The 16,505-nt window shown below is 42.9% G+C and overlaps 1 protein-coding gene across 1 annotated transcript in view; it reads right to left on the bottom strand.

The window, feature by feature from the left end:
* Positions 1 to 350: 350 nt before the first annotated feature.
* Positions 351 to 16,505, bottom strand: part of fnbp4 (formin binding protein 4) — a 54,174-nt gene continuing 38,019 nt past the window's right edge. The window contains exons 13-17 of the mRNA XM_059975337.1: positions 15,101 to 15,414; positions 7,123 to 7,282; positions 6,346 to 6,569; positions 2,219 to 2,379; positions 351 to 722 (exon numbers count right to left, since the gene is read on the bottom strand). Of these exons, the coding sequence (XP_059831320.1) occupies positions 632 to 722; positions 2,219 to 2,379; positions 6,346 to 6,569; positions 7,123 to 7,282; positions 15,101 to 15,414 (950 nt within the window). The 3' untranslated portion in view covers positions 351 to 631. The remainder of the gene's footprint in view (positions 723 to 2,218; positions 2,380 to 6,345; positions 6,570 to 7,122; positions 7,283 to 15,100; positions 15,415 to 16,505) is intronic.

Here is a 16,505-nt window from a genome sequence, read left to right as displayed (position 1 = left end):
AGCAAAAAGGACTTATAATAGGGTTAGATTAGACAGCACAGAAACAGATCAATACCTTAAGTTAAGTGGAATACCATTACTTTCCTTAATGTCATTAAGCTAAATGATACATAGTTCCCTGGACTGCGAGCCAGAGTTATACAGGCCATTCTGTGGGTGTAACTGGGTGCTGTGAGCACATTGGGCTGGTAGAGCCTGTTACCATGCTGTATCTCTAAATAAACATGCCAATTTATACAATTTCTGTTTATAAATAAATATTTTCTATCAAGCACATATCAGGAACAGGATGGAATATGTGGTAGGCAAGTGACAAAATACATTATAGATTCAGACAAGAGATTCCAAGCTATTGTAAAAAAGGTTTATTGTTATATACAAATGTACAGCACATATGAAATTGCAAATGGGCACCATTAGTTCACAACCTGGATGCACGTCATTTTATTACATGGAAAATTTTCATAGCTCAATACTAGAAAATTGAAAGCAGTATACTCTACTAGCCACCAAATATGCTCATGCACCAAACTGCTCACAGACCCACTATCTACTCAGTGATTTACACAAATATAAACTGTTCTGTATAAAGGTAGAAAAATAATTTACACATAGTATAAAACTCAGAATGTTAGGAGTTTGAAGCCATTTTCCTCCGCTTCAGTCTCTCCCGCCAGTCTTCTGGTAGCGCTTCAAAGTTGGCGTTTTTCTCAGCTTGACCACTGCATATTTAAACAGACACAGGCAGGTGACCAGACAAGTACATAGAAATGGATGAAAATCCTAACGCTACCCTCTATTTTGCATATGCTTTCCCAATATCCTTACATATACTTCCCATCAAACATCTGAATATTTACTTGAGATAGGAATTGTAGCTTCACCTGTGTGGCAAGACACTGAATATTAAGGTTTGGATGAAAGGTCATGAAGTTGAAGTGTTAACTGTTTGGCTTCCAAGAAAAGTTGGGTGCTTACACATTAGTTTTAAAATTTCAGAATTGTAGTGTATGCATCATTTTGCGCTTACCAACCTGACACAGCAGAAGGTGGATACTTTTGGTCAATGTAAGAAATAGGTAGCAGTAGTAGGGTTACTAGCCTGTCAAGTCTGCTCTGCCATTTAATATCATTGCTGATCTGGCCATGGACTCAGCTTAACCTTTCCCCCTTTGACTCCCCTGCCATACAGAAATCTATCTAATTGTGCCTTAAATATATTTAATGAGGTAGCCTCATCTGCTTCCCTAGGCAGAGAATTCCACAGATTTACTACTCTCCAGGAAAAGCAGTTTCTCATCTCCATCCCAAATCTCCCCCCCCCCCCCCAAATTTGAGGCTTTGTTCCCTAGTTCTAGTCTCAAGCCCAACCTTTTCTCACACCATCTTATGAATCATTCTGATCAACTTTCTTGAAACTATTTCCAATGCAAATACATTCTTAAATAAATAAGCCAAAACTGTACATAGCACTGTGTGGTGTTCCGTGTGCCATTTACTCTCCACCCCATTTTCAATCAAAGCCAGCATTTCCATTTGCCACCCTACTTCCTTTACCTGCATCCTTCGTGCTTCACAGACAAGAATAATAGAAACCTCAATGTTCTGCTGTTAAGTACCATTCTTGAACTGGATGTCATTTTCTTTTGCTATACTCCTACTTCCAGATCTTAGTCATTTGCCTAACATTTAAAGATCGCTTGGCAGACTCTGTGGTCTCCTCACAACCTCGTCATCCCAGTTAGGATCCTGGTGGCATTCACTAGTCATAATCTGCCAACCCAAGGACACAAACCAGAACATAATAGTAAAAGTGAAAGTAGGGGAACAGATAGGGTGACCAACTATTACTGTATTTCAGTAGTAGATTTTCTGGAATATTGGACACTATTCCCATTTAATACTGAAAAACATTTTTGGGAGGGATGTAAAAAGCAAAGATCCGGGGGGGGGGGGGGGGAATGTAAGATGTACAAACTAGAATTATTTTACTCAGTTTGCAAATCATATGAATGGTGTTGGAAAAAAAATGGTTCTGTCATTGTGATTCATCATACCTGTGCCCGGGGCCTGTATCAGATTAATTGATTACTGTTAATGAACAACTCCATTATGAAACCACCAGGTTTTTCAAGAGGATTTGTGATTTGATTTGCCCTGCAATCCCTACACTATTCATCACAGCATCCCTTGTGCTACTCATGACCACTGTGCTCACCTGATCAGCTGCTGCTGCTTCCACTCTTCTATCCGCTTTTGCGCCAGAATCGCTCTTTGCTCATCTTCACTGGAGCTTGAGTGTTCATCCTCGTCTAGCTCCCGTTGAATGCTCTGCCACTTTTTCACCAATGATGGCATCTTCATTTTACTCTTCTTATTCTGAAAGAGTTTAAGAATTTAATCACATTCCTAAAAATGGTCACTCATTTGAGCCATTTCCAATCACAGTCATGACATAAGACTACATAAGTTCACACCACCAGCATCCTACGCTGCCAATCACATATTGAAAATACCATTCACTATTGGACGTTTGCTTTTTAAATGGGACTAGTCTGTAAAATATGTTTGATGGGAAGAGTGTAATGTAATCTTGCTCTCGTCAATCCACAGAGCTGAAAAACAGCCAACAGAAGACTGGTGGAGCAGGACAATTAGTGCCACATCTCTACCCAATTAAGTAACAATTAACAGGGATTTAATAAATCAGAAGCATGTATATCGAGCAGTAGTAAATAAAGGCAACTGAACTTGCTGTGTTGTCTAGAAGTTGTTCCGCCATTCATCCGAGAGGCTTCTTCAGTTCTGATCCATGGCGGGTAGCTTTCTGGCTTATAAACTCTTGAGTTGATTAAAGGTCCAGCAATCATATAAGGCATGTTAAGAATCGAGAGGTAATGAGAGGGTCATTAGTTTTATCTTGACAAATGGAAAAGCAAATTGTACAGAGAATGTGGGAGTGGAAAAGCAATTTGTACAGAGGATGTGGAGAGTCTGCAGAGGTATATAGATAGGTTAAGTGAGTGGGCCAAGGTCTGGCAGATGGAATACAACGTTGGTAAATGCAAGATCATCCACTTTGGAAGGAATAATAGAAGAGGAGATTATAGAGGGACTTGGGAGTGCTTGTGCATGAATCGCAAAAAGTTGGCTTGCAGGTGCAATAGTTTATTAAGAAGGCAAACAATATGTTGGCTTTCATTGCTAGAGGGATTGAATTCAAGAGCAGGGAGGTCATGCTGCAACTATACAAGGTACTGGTGAGACCGCACTTGGAGTACTGTGTGCAGGTCTGGTCTCCATACTTGAAGGATATACTGGCTTTGGAGAGGAGTTTCACCAGGTTGATTCCAGAGATGAAGGGGGTAACCTATGAGGGGAGATTGAGTCGCCTGGGACTATACTCTCTGGAATTCAGAAGAGTGAGAGGGGATCTTATAGAAACATACAAAATTTTGAAAGGGACAGGTAAGATAGAAGTAGGAAAGTTGTTTCCATTGGTAGGTGAGACTAGAACTAAGGGACATTGCCTCAAGATTCCATATAACCATATAACAATTACAGCACAGAAATAGGCCATCTTGGCTCTTCTAGTCCGTGCCGAACGCTTACTCTCATCTAGTCCCACTGACCCACACTCAGCCCATAACCTTCCATTCCTTTCCTGTCCAATTTTACTTTAAATGACAATACAGAACCTGCCTCTACCACTTCTACTGGAAGCTCGTTCCACACAGCTACCACTCTCTGAGTAAAGAAAGTAAAAACGAGGGGGTCGTGTTACCCTTAAGCTTTTGCCCCTTAACTCTCAACTCATGTCCTCTTGTTTGAATCTCCCCTACTCTCAATGGAAAAAGCCTATCCACGTCAACTCTATCTCCTTCATAATTTTAAATACCTCTATCAAGTCCCCCCTCAACCTTCTAGCTCCAAAGAATAAAAGCCTAACTTGTTCAACCTTTCCCTATAACTTAGGTGCTGAAACCCAGGTAACATTCGAGTAAATCTTCTCTACTCTCTCTATTTTGTTGACATCTTTCCTATAATTCGGTGACCAGAAATGTACACAATCCTCCAAATTCGGCCTTACCAATGCCTTTTACAATTTTAACATTACATCCCAACTCCTATACTCAATGCTTTGATTTATAAAGGTCAACATACCAAAAGCCTTCTTCACCACATGAGATTCCACCTTCAGGGAACTATGCACCATTATTCCCAGATCACTCTGTTCTACTGCATTCTTCAATGCCCTACAATTTACCATGTATGTCCTATTTGGATTATTCCTACCAAAATGTAGCACCTCAACACTTATCAGCATTAAATTCCATCTGCCATCTTTCAGCCCACTCTTCTAACTGGCCTAAATCTCTCTGCAAGCTTTGAAAACCTACTTCATTATCCACAATGCCACCTATCTTAGTATCATCTGCATACTTACTAATCCAATTTACCACCCCATCATCCAGATCATTAACGTATATGACAAACAACATTGGACCCAGTACAGATCCCTGAAGTACACCACTAGTGACCGGCCTCCAACCTGACAAACAGTTATCCACTACTGCTCTCTGGCATCTCCCATCCAGCCACTGTTGAATCCATTTTACTACTTCAATATTAATACCTAACGATTGAACCTTCCTAACTAACCTTCCATGCAGAACCTTGTCAAAGGCCTTAGGGGAGAAGATTTAGGATGGAGATCAGAAAAAAATTTTTTTCCCCAGAGAGTAGTGAATCTGTGGAATTCTCTGCCCAGGGAAGCAGTTGAGGCTTCTTCATTAAATATAATTAAGATACAGTTAAGATAGATTTTTACATAGTAGGTGAATTAAGGGTTATGGGGAAAAGGCAGGTAGATGGAGCTGAGTTTACGGACAGATCAGCCATGATCTTATTGAATGGTGTAGCAGGCTCGATGGCCAGATGGCCTACTCCTGCTTCTATTTCTTATGTTCTTATGAGGTGTGAACTGTTATGAAGATGCCGGGGTAGAGATGTTAGGACTGCATTGTAAGTAGCTGATAGGTGGTGTTGTACCCCACTGCCTCTGTTCAGGGATGGGTTTTCCAGTTTGACAAAGATGGCTTCATTAACCCTTCTTTCAAGCCACCTGCCCTCTCTGCCCAAAATGTGCACATTGTTATCAAAGTCCTAATATCTCTACCCCAGCGTATCCATAATAGTTCACACCTCCATTTATGCGAAGATAAGACTAATGACCCTCTCATTACCTCTATGACCCCCATGTGATTACTATACTTTTAAACAACTCAGTTTATAATCCAGAAAGCTACCCACCATCTATCAGAACTGAAGAAGCCTCTTGGATGAGTGGCAAAACGTCTGGATGACTGAGAACCTTCATAGACATGCACAACCATGGAAAAAGTCAGCAAAGTTTGTGGACAGGTCAGGAGTTCCTGCATACACAAGTAATTCTGTTGATGCTGTAAATCTTGAGTAACACATACAAATGTTGGAAGAACTCAGTAAGTCAGGTTCTGAAGAAGGGTCTTGGCCTCAAAAATCAACTATTTCCCTCCACAGATGCCACATGACCTGCTAAGTTCCTCCAGAATTTTGTATGTTGTTCAATAAATTGAATAGCTAATCAAGCCTCCTCTGTTATTCCTGAGCACAGCCGACCTTCCGCCCCAGTGCAATTTTCTTGCATTACCCAAATCTACTGATTCCCACCTCAACTTGGAACAAAAGCTGACAGCAGCCAGATAAAAGGCTGAAGGACACCAGATGGCCTTAAATCTGCTTATATTCCAGGCTTCTAGCTTTTAGCATTAATTATGGACGTAGAGAAAAAGATGCTGGAGCTGTGCTCTTAGTACAGGACCAAGTTTTGCAATATTTGGAACACAAACAACCCCAAGCATCAGGAAACAACACGAGGGAAGTAATCCCCTGTAATTATCAAGCAACATTAACTGGCATCTCACTGCAGCCAGAACACACCTAAGCAAGTGGAACTCTGAGTTCATGGAGAGACTGGAAATGAGAGATTTGGTGGTAGCTTATATCTGATTGCTGAGTATTACCAATCTAGACTCTGGCTTTAGCAAACAGAATTATTATCAGAAGCACAAACTCATATTTAAAAAGCAAATGGACAAGCAATGTAATAGCCAAGACATGCACCAAGTGCTGGCAAATGGGGTTAGTAAGATCAATTGACATGAACATGGTGGGCTGAAGAGCCTCTCTCTGTGCTGTTTGACTTGGGGGTGGGGCAAATACTTGGAGAATATTTGCTGTTTAGTATTTCTCAAGACACAAGGCATTGCACCATCAGACGCAGAAAAATAAGTTGCACCCTACCTTGTCTTTCTTCACCTTCCTGCTTTTTTCTGTTACTTGAGGGGCTGCAGCAGCCGGAGGAGCCTCTGGCATGTGTGGGGGCTGTGGAATAGCTTGTGCCACTGGTATTTGGTGTTGTGGAATTGGGTGTGGTATCTGTACCAAGTGCGTTGGTCTGGGTAATAAAAGGGGTCTCGGGGCAGGCATGGGAGGAACAGACATCATCGTGGCCAGCATCTGTGGGCCTGCAGCTCAACCAAAAGAAAACATAATGAGCATTAAAAAAAACTGTTTCAGTACTCTATTCAAATCACCTTCAAAGGAGAAAAAGACCCATTTAAACTACAACCCCAATCTGTAAAACAAGGAATACATCACAATCAATTACAACCTGAGTGAAACACTATGTATGCAAGTCATAGTTTCAATGCTACCATTAAATGGAGACACAACCTCACAATATGAACCATAGCGCTCAGATACCCCCAGGGTCTCCAGCTGATGGGACAGCTTCACGAGGAAGAGGCAGCCCAGTTTCAATATTCACTGCTAGTGATAGAGATGGATTTGAACCACACAACTAGAGTCATTTCTCAGCTAACCCACTCACAACTATACATATGGCTTAACTAGGGAAATAATAACACCCGCTTTTGCTTTCTTTCAGTTTCCTAATGCTGGTGTATGTTAGAAGTACAATTACTAAAATCAGACATTTAATACCATTGGAATGTATCTTCAGCCTCATGATTACTATACAACCCAAGAGCATCAAGTGTCAACGTAGAACACTTTTACCTGCGACCATGGCTGACTGACTGTAGAGGACAGGATTGCTTCCAATGGTGATGGTACGCGGCATCGTTGTAGAAGTCAGCACTGCTGCTTTCCTCTTAATGGGCTTGGCTGCCGGACCCAGAGCTGGAGGATTTGAGGGCATGCTTGAAGCAGAGTTACTCTGAAAGATAACCAACTCTTATGTTTGTGAACATCCCAGACAGCTATCTAGTTTATGCAATCAGTCATGAGTGGGAGCTGCTCCACAGAAACTATCTGCACTCATGGTGCTCAAGGAACTGAGAGGATTATGTGGAGAAGGTCAGAGTCAAACATAAACTGCAATCTGAGTTCTAATATTCTGTATTAAGACAAATCTTTCACCCAGGTAAGGGGACAATGTGTGACCCATACCACATACTTTGGTCCCATACAAAAAAGCACATACACTCATTCTCTCTTGCAGCCTACATGAAGGATAAGCAGTGTTGGCTTTGCTCAATTCTGCAGAAGGTACAGACAGCAGAAGAATAGCACAGAGACAATGGTATCCATAACCCAGCTCACCATATTTCCAAGTTTAGCCAATTTATCTCCCTGGTGCCTGCCTGTTGTTCAGGTTTGACATCTTATCTAACCTGCAGAGGAATTTACAGTGCGAGGGAAAAGATCCAATTGTTGTGGTCCATGTGGGTATCAACAACATAGGTAGAATGAGGAAAGAGGTTCTGTTGAAGGAATTTGAGTAGTTAGGGACTAAATTAAGAAGCAGAATGAAAAAGGTGGTTATCTTAATTTACAACCTGAGCCACATGCAAACTGGCACAGAGTTAAGAAGATTAGAGAGTAGCCCAAGGACTGTTGTGGGAGAAATGAGTTTGAGTTCATGGAGAAGTGGCACCAGTATTGGGGAAGGAGGGAGCTGTTCCATCATGACGGGCTCCACCTGAACTGTGACAGGTCCTGGAGTTTGGCGAATCGCATAACTAAGGCTGTGTGTGGATAGGGCTTTAAACTATATAGATTGGAACAGTATGATAAAGTAAAAGAGAAAAGCGTGGATAAAGATGAAGTAAAAGCAAAAGTTAAAAAAGATAAAAGATAAAGAGGCTGAGAGTGAAGGACTGAAGACATCTCGGAGAGAAGCCTTTTTTTTTACTGCTCAGGGAAAAGAGGCTAGATTGCACAGGCGTGTGACATAGCATGCCAAAGGTTTAAAAAAAAGACCGCCATATACAGTGGCCATCTTCAGTGTGGACTGAGTCAGAGTGGGATGGCTTTGGCATAACAGGCTTCGGCGTGAACAGGCAGAGGCGAGGGTAGGTTTCGGTAAGTTTTGTTTTGTTTGCTTAGAGTAGAGAGAATGCCAGGCAGGATGTTGGAATGCTCCTCTTGCAGGATGTGGGAAGTCAGGGAGACCTCAGGTGTCCCTGACAATGACACCAGCAAGAAGTGCATCCAGCTGTAGCTCCTAACAGACTGTGTTAGGGAACAGGAGCAGGAGATGGATGACCTCCGGATCATTTGGGAGAATGAGAAGTTTATACATAGTAGTTTCAGGGAGGTAGCTACGCCAAAGGAGCAGCGCACAGGTAATTGGGTTACTGTCAGGCAAGGGAAGGGGAAAGGGCAGGTAGAGCAGGGCTCCCCTGTGGCCATTCCCCTCAACAACAAGTATACCAATTTGGATACTGTTGGGGGGATGACTTATCTGGGACAAGCTGTGGCAGCCAAATCTTTGGCACTGAGTCTGCTTCTGCAGAGCAGAAAGGGGGGGGGGGGGGGAAAGAGGAGGAAAGCAGTAGTGATAGGGGATTCAATAGCTAGAGGTACAGACAGGAGGTTCTGAGGTTGTGACAGAGACTCCCAGATGGTTTGTTGCCTCCTGGGTGCCAGGGTCAGGGATGTCTCTGATCGCATGCACAGCATTCTGAAGTGGGAGGGTGAACAGCCAGATGTCATGGCACACATCGGTACCAATGACGTAGGAAGAAAGAGTGAGGAGGTCCTGAAGAGTGAGTATAGAGAGCTTGGTAGGAAGTTAAAAAGCAGGACCTCGAGGGTGGTAATCTCAGGATTGCTCCCTGTGCCAAGTGCCAGTGAGGGTAAGAATAGGATGCTCTAGCAGATGAACACGTGGCTGAGGAACTGGTGTAGGGGGCAAGGTTTCAGATTTCAGGATCATTGGGACCTCTTCTAGGGCAGGTGGGACCTGTACAAGAGAGACGGGTTACACCTGAACTACAGGGGGACCAATATCCTTGCAGGGAGATTTGTTAGTGCTATTGATTGGGGGGGGGGGGGGGGGTGGTTTAAACTAGATATGCAGGGGGATGGGCACTGGAGTGCCAGAGTAGATAGTGGAGCAGGGGGTGAAATTAAATGATGTTAAAGGTTCATGAAAAGTCACAAATAGAAGGGCTGTGTGTGGTGGTAATAATCTTGAGGTGTGTCTATTTCTATGCGAGGAGTATTTTGGGGAAGGCTGACGAGCTGAGGGCGTGGATTGACACGTGGAATTATGACATTGTAGCTCTTAGTGAAACTTGGCTACAGGAGGGGCAGGACGGACTGCTTGATGTTCCAGGGTTCCGATGTTTCAGACGTGATAGACGCAGAGGGATAAAGGGTGGGGGGGGGGGGGTGGCATTGAAGGTCAGAGAAAACGTTACAGCAGTGCTCAGGCAGGACAGATTAGAGGGCTTGTCTACCGAGGCCATATGGGTGGCACTGAGAAACAGGAAAGGTATGACTACATTAAATGGGGTTGTATTATAGACCACCCAATAGTCAGCCAGAATTAGAGGAGCAAATCTGCAGAGAGATAGCAGACAAATGCAGGAAACATAAAGTTGTGATAGTAGGAGATTTTAATTTTCCACGTATTGATTGGGACTTCCATACCGTTAAAGATAAAAGTCTAGACAAGTTAGAGTTTGTAAAATGTGTTCAGGAAAGTTTTCTAAATCAATACATAGAGGTACCAACTAGAGAGGATGCAATATTAGATCTCCTTTTAGGAAACGAGTTAGGACAGGCGATGGAAGTGTGTGTAGGGGAACACTCTAGTTGCAGTGATCTTAACACCAGTAGTTTCAACTTGGTCATGGATAGAGATAGATCTGGTCCTTGGGTTGAGGTTCCAACCTGGAAAAAGACCAAACTTGCAGAAATGAGAAAGGATCTAAAAAGCATGGATTGGGACAGGTTGTTGTCTGACAAGGATGTGATTGGTAAGTGGGAGGCCTTCAAAGGAGAAATTTTGAGAGTGCAGAGTTTGAATGTCAGGGTTAAAGGCAAAATAAATAAGAATAAGGAACCTTGGTTCTCTAGGGATATCGGAACTCTGATAAAGAAGACAGAGATGTATGACATGTATAGGAAACAGAGAGCAAATAAGGTACTTGAGTATAAAAAGTGCAAAAAAAATACTTAAGAAATCAGGACTAAAAGAAGACATGAGGTAGCTTTGGCAGTCAAGGTGAAGGATAATCCAAAGAGCTTCTACAGGTATATTAAGAGCAAAAGGATAGTAAGAGATTAAAATTGGTCCTCTTGAAGATCAGAGTGGTCAGCTATGTATGAAATCAAAAGAACTGGGGGAGATCTTAAATGGGCTTTTTGCGTCTGTATTTACTAAGGAAACTGACATGGAATCAATGGAAATAAGGCAAACAAGTAGTGAACTCAGGGAATCTATACTGATTGAAGAGGAGGAGGTGCTTGCTATCTTGAGGTAAATCGGAGTAGATAAATCCCCAGGACCTGACAGGGTATTCCCTCGGACCTTGAAGGAGACTAGTGTTGAAATTGCAGGGGCCCTGGTAGATGTATTTAAAATGTCAGTATCTACGGGTGAGGTGCTGGAGGATTGGAGGATAGCTCATGTTGTTCCGTTGTTTAAAAAATGATCTAAAAGTAATCCGAGAAATTATACGCTGGTAAGTTTGATGTAGGTAGTAGGTAAATTATTGGAAGTACTTAGAGATAGGATCCACAAGTATTTAGATAGACAGGGACTTATTAGGGAGAGTCAACACGGCTCTGTGCATAGTAGGTCATGTTTAAGAAATCTTTTATAGTTTTTCGAGGAGGTTACCAGGGAAGTGGATGAAGGGAAGGCAGTGGATGTTGTCTACTTGGACTTCAGTAAGGAGGCTAGTTCAATGGGAGGTTAGTTAGGAAGGTTCAGTCGCTAGGTATACACGGAGGGGTAGTAAATTGGATTAGACATTGGCTCAGTGGGAGAAGTCAGAGAGTGGTAGTGGAGGATTGCTTCTCTGAGTGGAGGCCTGTGACTAGTGGGGTGCCACAGGGATCAGTGCTGGGGCCATTGTTATTTGTCATCTATATCAATGATCTGGATGATAATGTGGCAAATTGGATCAGCAAATTTGCTGATGATACAAAGACTGGAGGTGTAGTGGACAGAGGAAGGTTTTCAAAGCTTGCAGAGGGATTTGGACCAGCTGGAAAAATGGCAGATGGAGCTTAATACAGACAAATGTGAGGTGTTGCATTTTGGAAGGGAAAACCAAAGTAGAACATACAAGGTAAATGGTAGGGCACTGAGGAGTGCAGTAGAACAGAGGGATCTGGGAATACAGATACAAAATTCCCTTAAAGTGGCGTCACAGGTAGATAGGGTAGTAAAGAGAGCTTTTGGTACATTGGCCTTTATAAATCAAAGTTTTGAGTACAAGAGTTGGAATGTTATGGTGAAGTTGTATAAGGCATTGGTGAGGCCAAATTTGGAGTATTGTGTGCAGTTTTGGAAGGATATTACAGGAAGGATATTAATAAGGTTGAAAGAGTGCAGAGAAGGTTTATAAGGATGTTGCCGGGACTTGAGAAAAGGTTACAGAGAAAGGTTGAATAGGTTAGGACTTTATTCCCTGGAGTGTAGAAGAATGAGGGGAGATTTGATAGAGGTATATAAAATTATGATGGGTATAGATAGAGCGAATGCAAGCAGGCTTTTTCCACTGAGGCTAGGGGAGAAAAAAAACCAGAGGACATGGGTTAAGGGTGAAGGGGGAAAGTTTAAAGGGAACATGGGGGAGGAGGGCTTCTTCACACAGGGAGTGGTGGGAGTGTGGGAGATGAAGTGGTAAATGCTCACTTTTAACATTTTAAGAAAAACTTGGACAGGTAAATGGATGACAGGTGTATGGAGGGATATGGTCCAGGTGCAGGTCAGTGGGATGAGACAGAAAAATGGTTCAGCACAGTCAAGAAGGACCAAAAGTCCTGTTTCTGTGCTGTAATGTCCTATGGTGGAGAGTAGAAAAGATCAAGTGCACAAGTGACAAAGATCACTAGATTTTAAAGGCACAATGAGTGTAAGGGCACTTTATTTGAATGCCCATAGGTCATAAATCATAGTTCATAACAAGGTCAATGAACTTGTGGCATAAATCAGTATAAAGGGCTGTGATTTAGTGACCATTATAGAAACGTGGTTGCAGGGTGGAGAGGACCGGGAATTAAATATCCAACGACATCATGTAATACAGAAGAATAGGAAGGTAGGGGAGGTTTGGTAGAGCTCGTAATTAAGAATGGGATCAGGGCAATAGCGAGAGACAATCTAAGATCTAAGGAGCAGAATGTTGAATCCATCTGGGCAGAGATTAGGAATAGTAAATGGGAAAAAAATTGCAGGTGGGAGTCGTCTCTAGGCTACTGAATAATAACATTACAATAGCACAGGTAATAAACCGAGAAATATCTGAGGCATGTAAGAATGGAACAGCAGTTATCGTGGGGGACTAACTTGTACATAGATTGGGTGAATCCAGTTAGTCGAGGCAAGCTTGGGGACTTCACAGAATGCATACGTCATAGCTTTCTTATAACAGCATGTCACTGAACCTACAAGGGAGCATGCTATCTTGGATCTGGTCCAGTGCAATCAGACAGGTAAAATTAGCAGTCTTGTAGTTAGAGATCCTCTTGGAAAGAGTGGTTACAGCATGGTTGAGGGTGCAAATGGAGGGTGTAATAGTTTGATCTAAAACCAGTGTATTATGCTTAAACAAGGGAGACTACAGTGGGATGAGGAAGGAGTTCGATAGGGAAGTCTGGGAGCACAGGCTATATGGTGGGACAGTTGAGGAACAGACCCTCAGAGTTTTTTCACAGTGCTCAATAAAAGTATTTTCTAGTTAAAAGCAAGGGTGGGGAGAGCCAGTCTTGGATAACTAAGGAAATAAAGGAAGGCATCAAACTAAAAGCTCTGCAAACAAAGTTGCTGAGAGTAGTGGGAAACTGGAAGATTGGGAAAACTTTAAAAAGCACCAAAGAACCACTAAGTGATCAATAAAGAAAGTTAACATAGATTATGAAAATTAGCTAGCACCAAATTTAAATGCAATGGGAGGTGAAGACCTTGATACAATTAACTATCACCAAAGAGGTAGTGCTGAGCAAATTTGTGGGCCTGAAGATAGAACGCATCCCAGGGTACTGAAAGAAATGGCAGAAGTTATAGCTGAAGCCTTGCTGATAATTTACTAAAATTCTCTGGACTCTGGGCAGGTCCCAGCAGATTGGAAGGTGGCAAATGTTATGCCACTGTTCAAAAAATGACGTAGGCAAAAGGCAGGTAACTATAGGTCTATTAGTTTAACATCTGTAGTGGAGAAAATGCTTGAAGCTATCATTAAAGAAGTAGCTGAGCATCTGGAAAGAAATGGATCCATCAGACAGATGGAGCATGGATTCAGCAAAGGCAGGCTGTTTGACAAACATACTGGAGTTCTTTGAGGGTATAACAAGCGAAGTAGATAGAGGGGAACAGATGGATGTTATTTACTTGGATTTCCAGAAGGCGTTCGATACAGTACCACATGAAAGACTTATCATAAGGGGTGACGTATTAGCATGAATAGAGAACTGGTTAACCAGTAGGAAGTGGAGAGTTGTGATACATGGGTGTTTCTCTAATTGGCAATCCCTGGTCAGTGGTGTACCGCAGGGATCAGTACTGGGCCCACAACTGTTAACGATATACACTAACAATCTGAAAGAGGGGACCGAGTGTATCTAAGTTTGCTGATGTCTCTAAATTGAGTGGAAAAGCAGAGAGATATAGATAGGTTAAGTGAGTGGGCAAGGGTCTGGCATATGGCGTACAATATTGGTAAATGGAGGTCATCCACTTTGGAAGGAAAAATGAAAGATCACATCACACATCATTATTTAAATGGTAAAAAAATTACAGCATGCTGCTGTGCAGAGGGACCTGGGAGTGCTTGTGCATGAATCACAGAAGGTTGGTTTGCAGATGCAGCAAGCTAAGAAGGCGGGAAGTGGAATGTTAGCCTTCATTGCTAAAGATAATGAAATTTAAGAGCAAGGAGGTTATGCTGCAACTGTACAGGGTACTGGTGAGGCCATATTTGGAGTACTGCATGCAGTTCTGGTCTCCTTACTTGAGGAAAGATATACTGGCTTTAGAGGCAGTGCAGAGTAAGTTCACCAGGTTGATTCCAGAAATGAGGGGGTTAGACTATGAGGAGAGATTGAGTCGCCTGGCACTGTAGTCGCTGGAATACAGAAGGATAAGAGGAGATCTTAGAAACATACAAAAGTAGGAAAGGGATAGATTAGATAGAGGCAGCAGAGTTGTTTGCACTGGTAGGTTTGCAGTAGGGGACATAGCCTCAAGATTGGGGAGAGTAAATTTAAGATGGAGATGAGGAAGAACTGCTTTTCCCAAGGAGTGATGAGTCTGTGGAATTCTCTGCAAAGAAGCAGTGGAGGCTACCTCAGTAAATATATTTAAGATAAGGTTGGATAGATTTTTGCATAGTAGGGGAATTAAGGGTTATGGGGAAAAGGCAGGCGACAGGCCAGATGGCCTACTCCTGCTCTTATTTCTTATGTTCTTATCTCAGAGGGACCAGAGAATGGGATAAACTCTTGACACCAATAACCAGTTAAGTTTGGCTGAGATGGGATGGAGAGTGGCTTAAAACCATGAAAACATTCTCACCACTTTTACTATTGGAAGCTGGACTGTTGTAACTGGAATGATGGGGAGAAGGGACCTTTCCAAACAATCTTCTTCTGTTCCCGGCGCTGGTGGTTCCTTGCTGTCCACTTCCATCTCCACTTCTTGTATGTCGCCGCCATCATCACTTGGAGGGGGAGGAGGAGGGGGTGGGGGTGGAGGGGAGGAGGGAGGGGGTGGGGGCAAGGGAGGGAGATCCAAGGGGAGGGGGGGTTGAGGGGGAAGAGGTGGGGGAGGAGGCTGGGGGGTGACTTCTGCAGAAGCTTGGCCAGCAGACAGCTCCACATGCACCAGATCTAAAATTTAAATTGAATTGAATTGACTTTTTCCTCACATCCTTCATGTACGTGAGTAAATAACTTTACATTATGTCTCCGCCTGAATGTGAAATTTATAGTAATTTGTAACAAATAGTATGTACAACAGGACAGTCAATGTAGCATAGAAATACAATTGTATCAGCATGAATTAATCAGTCTGATGGCCTGGTGGAAGAAGCTGTCTTGCAACCTGTTGGTCCTGGCTTTTCTGCTGTGGTACCATTTCCCGGATGGTAACAGCTGGAACAGTTTGTGATTGGGGGTGACTCGGGTCCCCTCCTCAATGATCTTTTGGGTCCTCTTTATGTACCTGTCATTGTAAATGTCCTGAATAGTGGGAAGTTCACATCTACGGATGCGCTGGGCTGTCCAAGCTACTCTCTGCAGAGATCTGTTATTGAGGGATGTACAGTTCCCATACCAGGCAGTGATGCAGCCAGTCAGGATGCTCTCAGTTGTGCCCCAGTACAAAGTTCTTGTGATGTGGGGACTCAGGCCAACCTTTTTCAACTGTCTGAGGTGCAAGAGGCACTGTTGTGCTTTTTTTTCCACCACACAGCTGGTACGTACAGACCATCTGAGATCTTTGGTGATGTGAATGTCAAGGAACTTAAAGCTGTTCACCCTGTCAACCCCAAATGTCAACAGGGATGAGCCTGTCTCCATTCCTTCTGTAATCCACAACCAGCTCCTTTGTTTTTGTGACATTGAGGGAGAGTTTGTTTTCTTGACACCACTGTGTCAGGGTAATGTCTTCTCTCTAGGCTGCTTTGTTATTATTTGAGATTAGGCCAATCAAAGTAGTAATGTCAGCAAATTTAATTCGGAGATTGGAGCTGGGAGTGGCTACACAGTCATGGGTATACAGAGAGTCAAGGAGGCAGCTTAGGACACAGTCTGAGGGGCTCTGGTGCTGAGGGTTTTTAAATAGAACAGGGAAAATGACATCGTCAGATTGGACACGAGAAAAATGAACAACCCGATCTGCTGCACAGGTAGTTTAAAAGGATGATGCTGACAGCAATCTCTCAGCAGTCTTTTCCACTTGACAAGCACTTGGAGGAACC

This window comes from Hypanus sabinus, chromosome 7 (assembly GCF_030144855.1).
Source record: "Hypanus sabinus isolate sHypSab1 chromosome 7, sHypSab1.hap1, whole genome shotgun sequence".
In the NCBI taxonomy this organism is placed as follows: Eukaryota; Metazoa; Chordata; class Chondrichthyes; order Myliobatiformes; family Dasyatidae; genus Hypanus; species Hypanus sabinus.
This window is presented reverse-complemented; position numbering and strand designations above follow the sequence as displayed.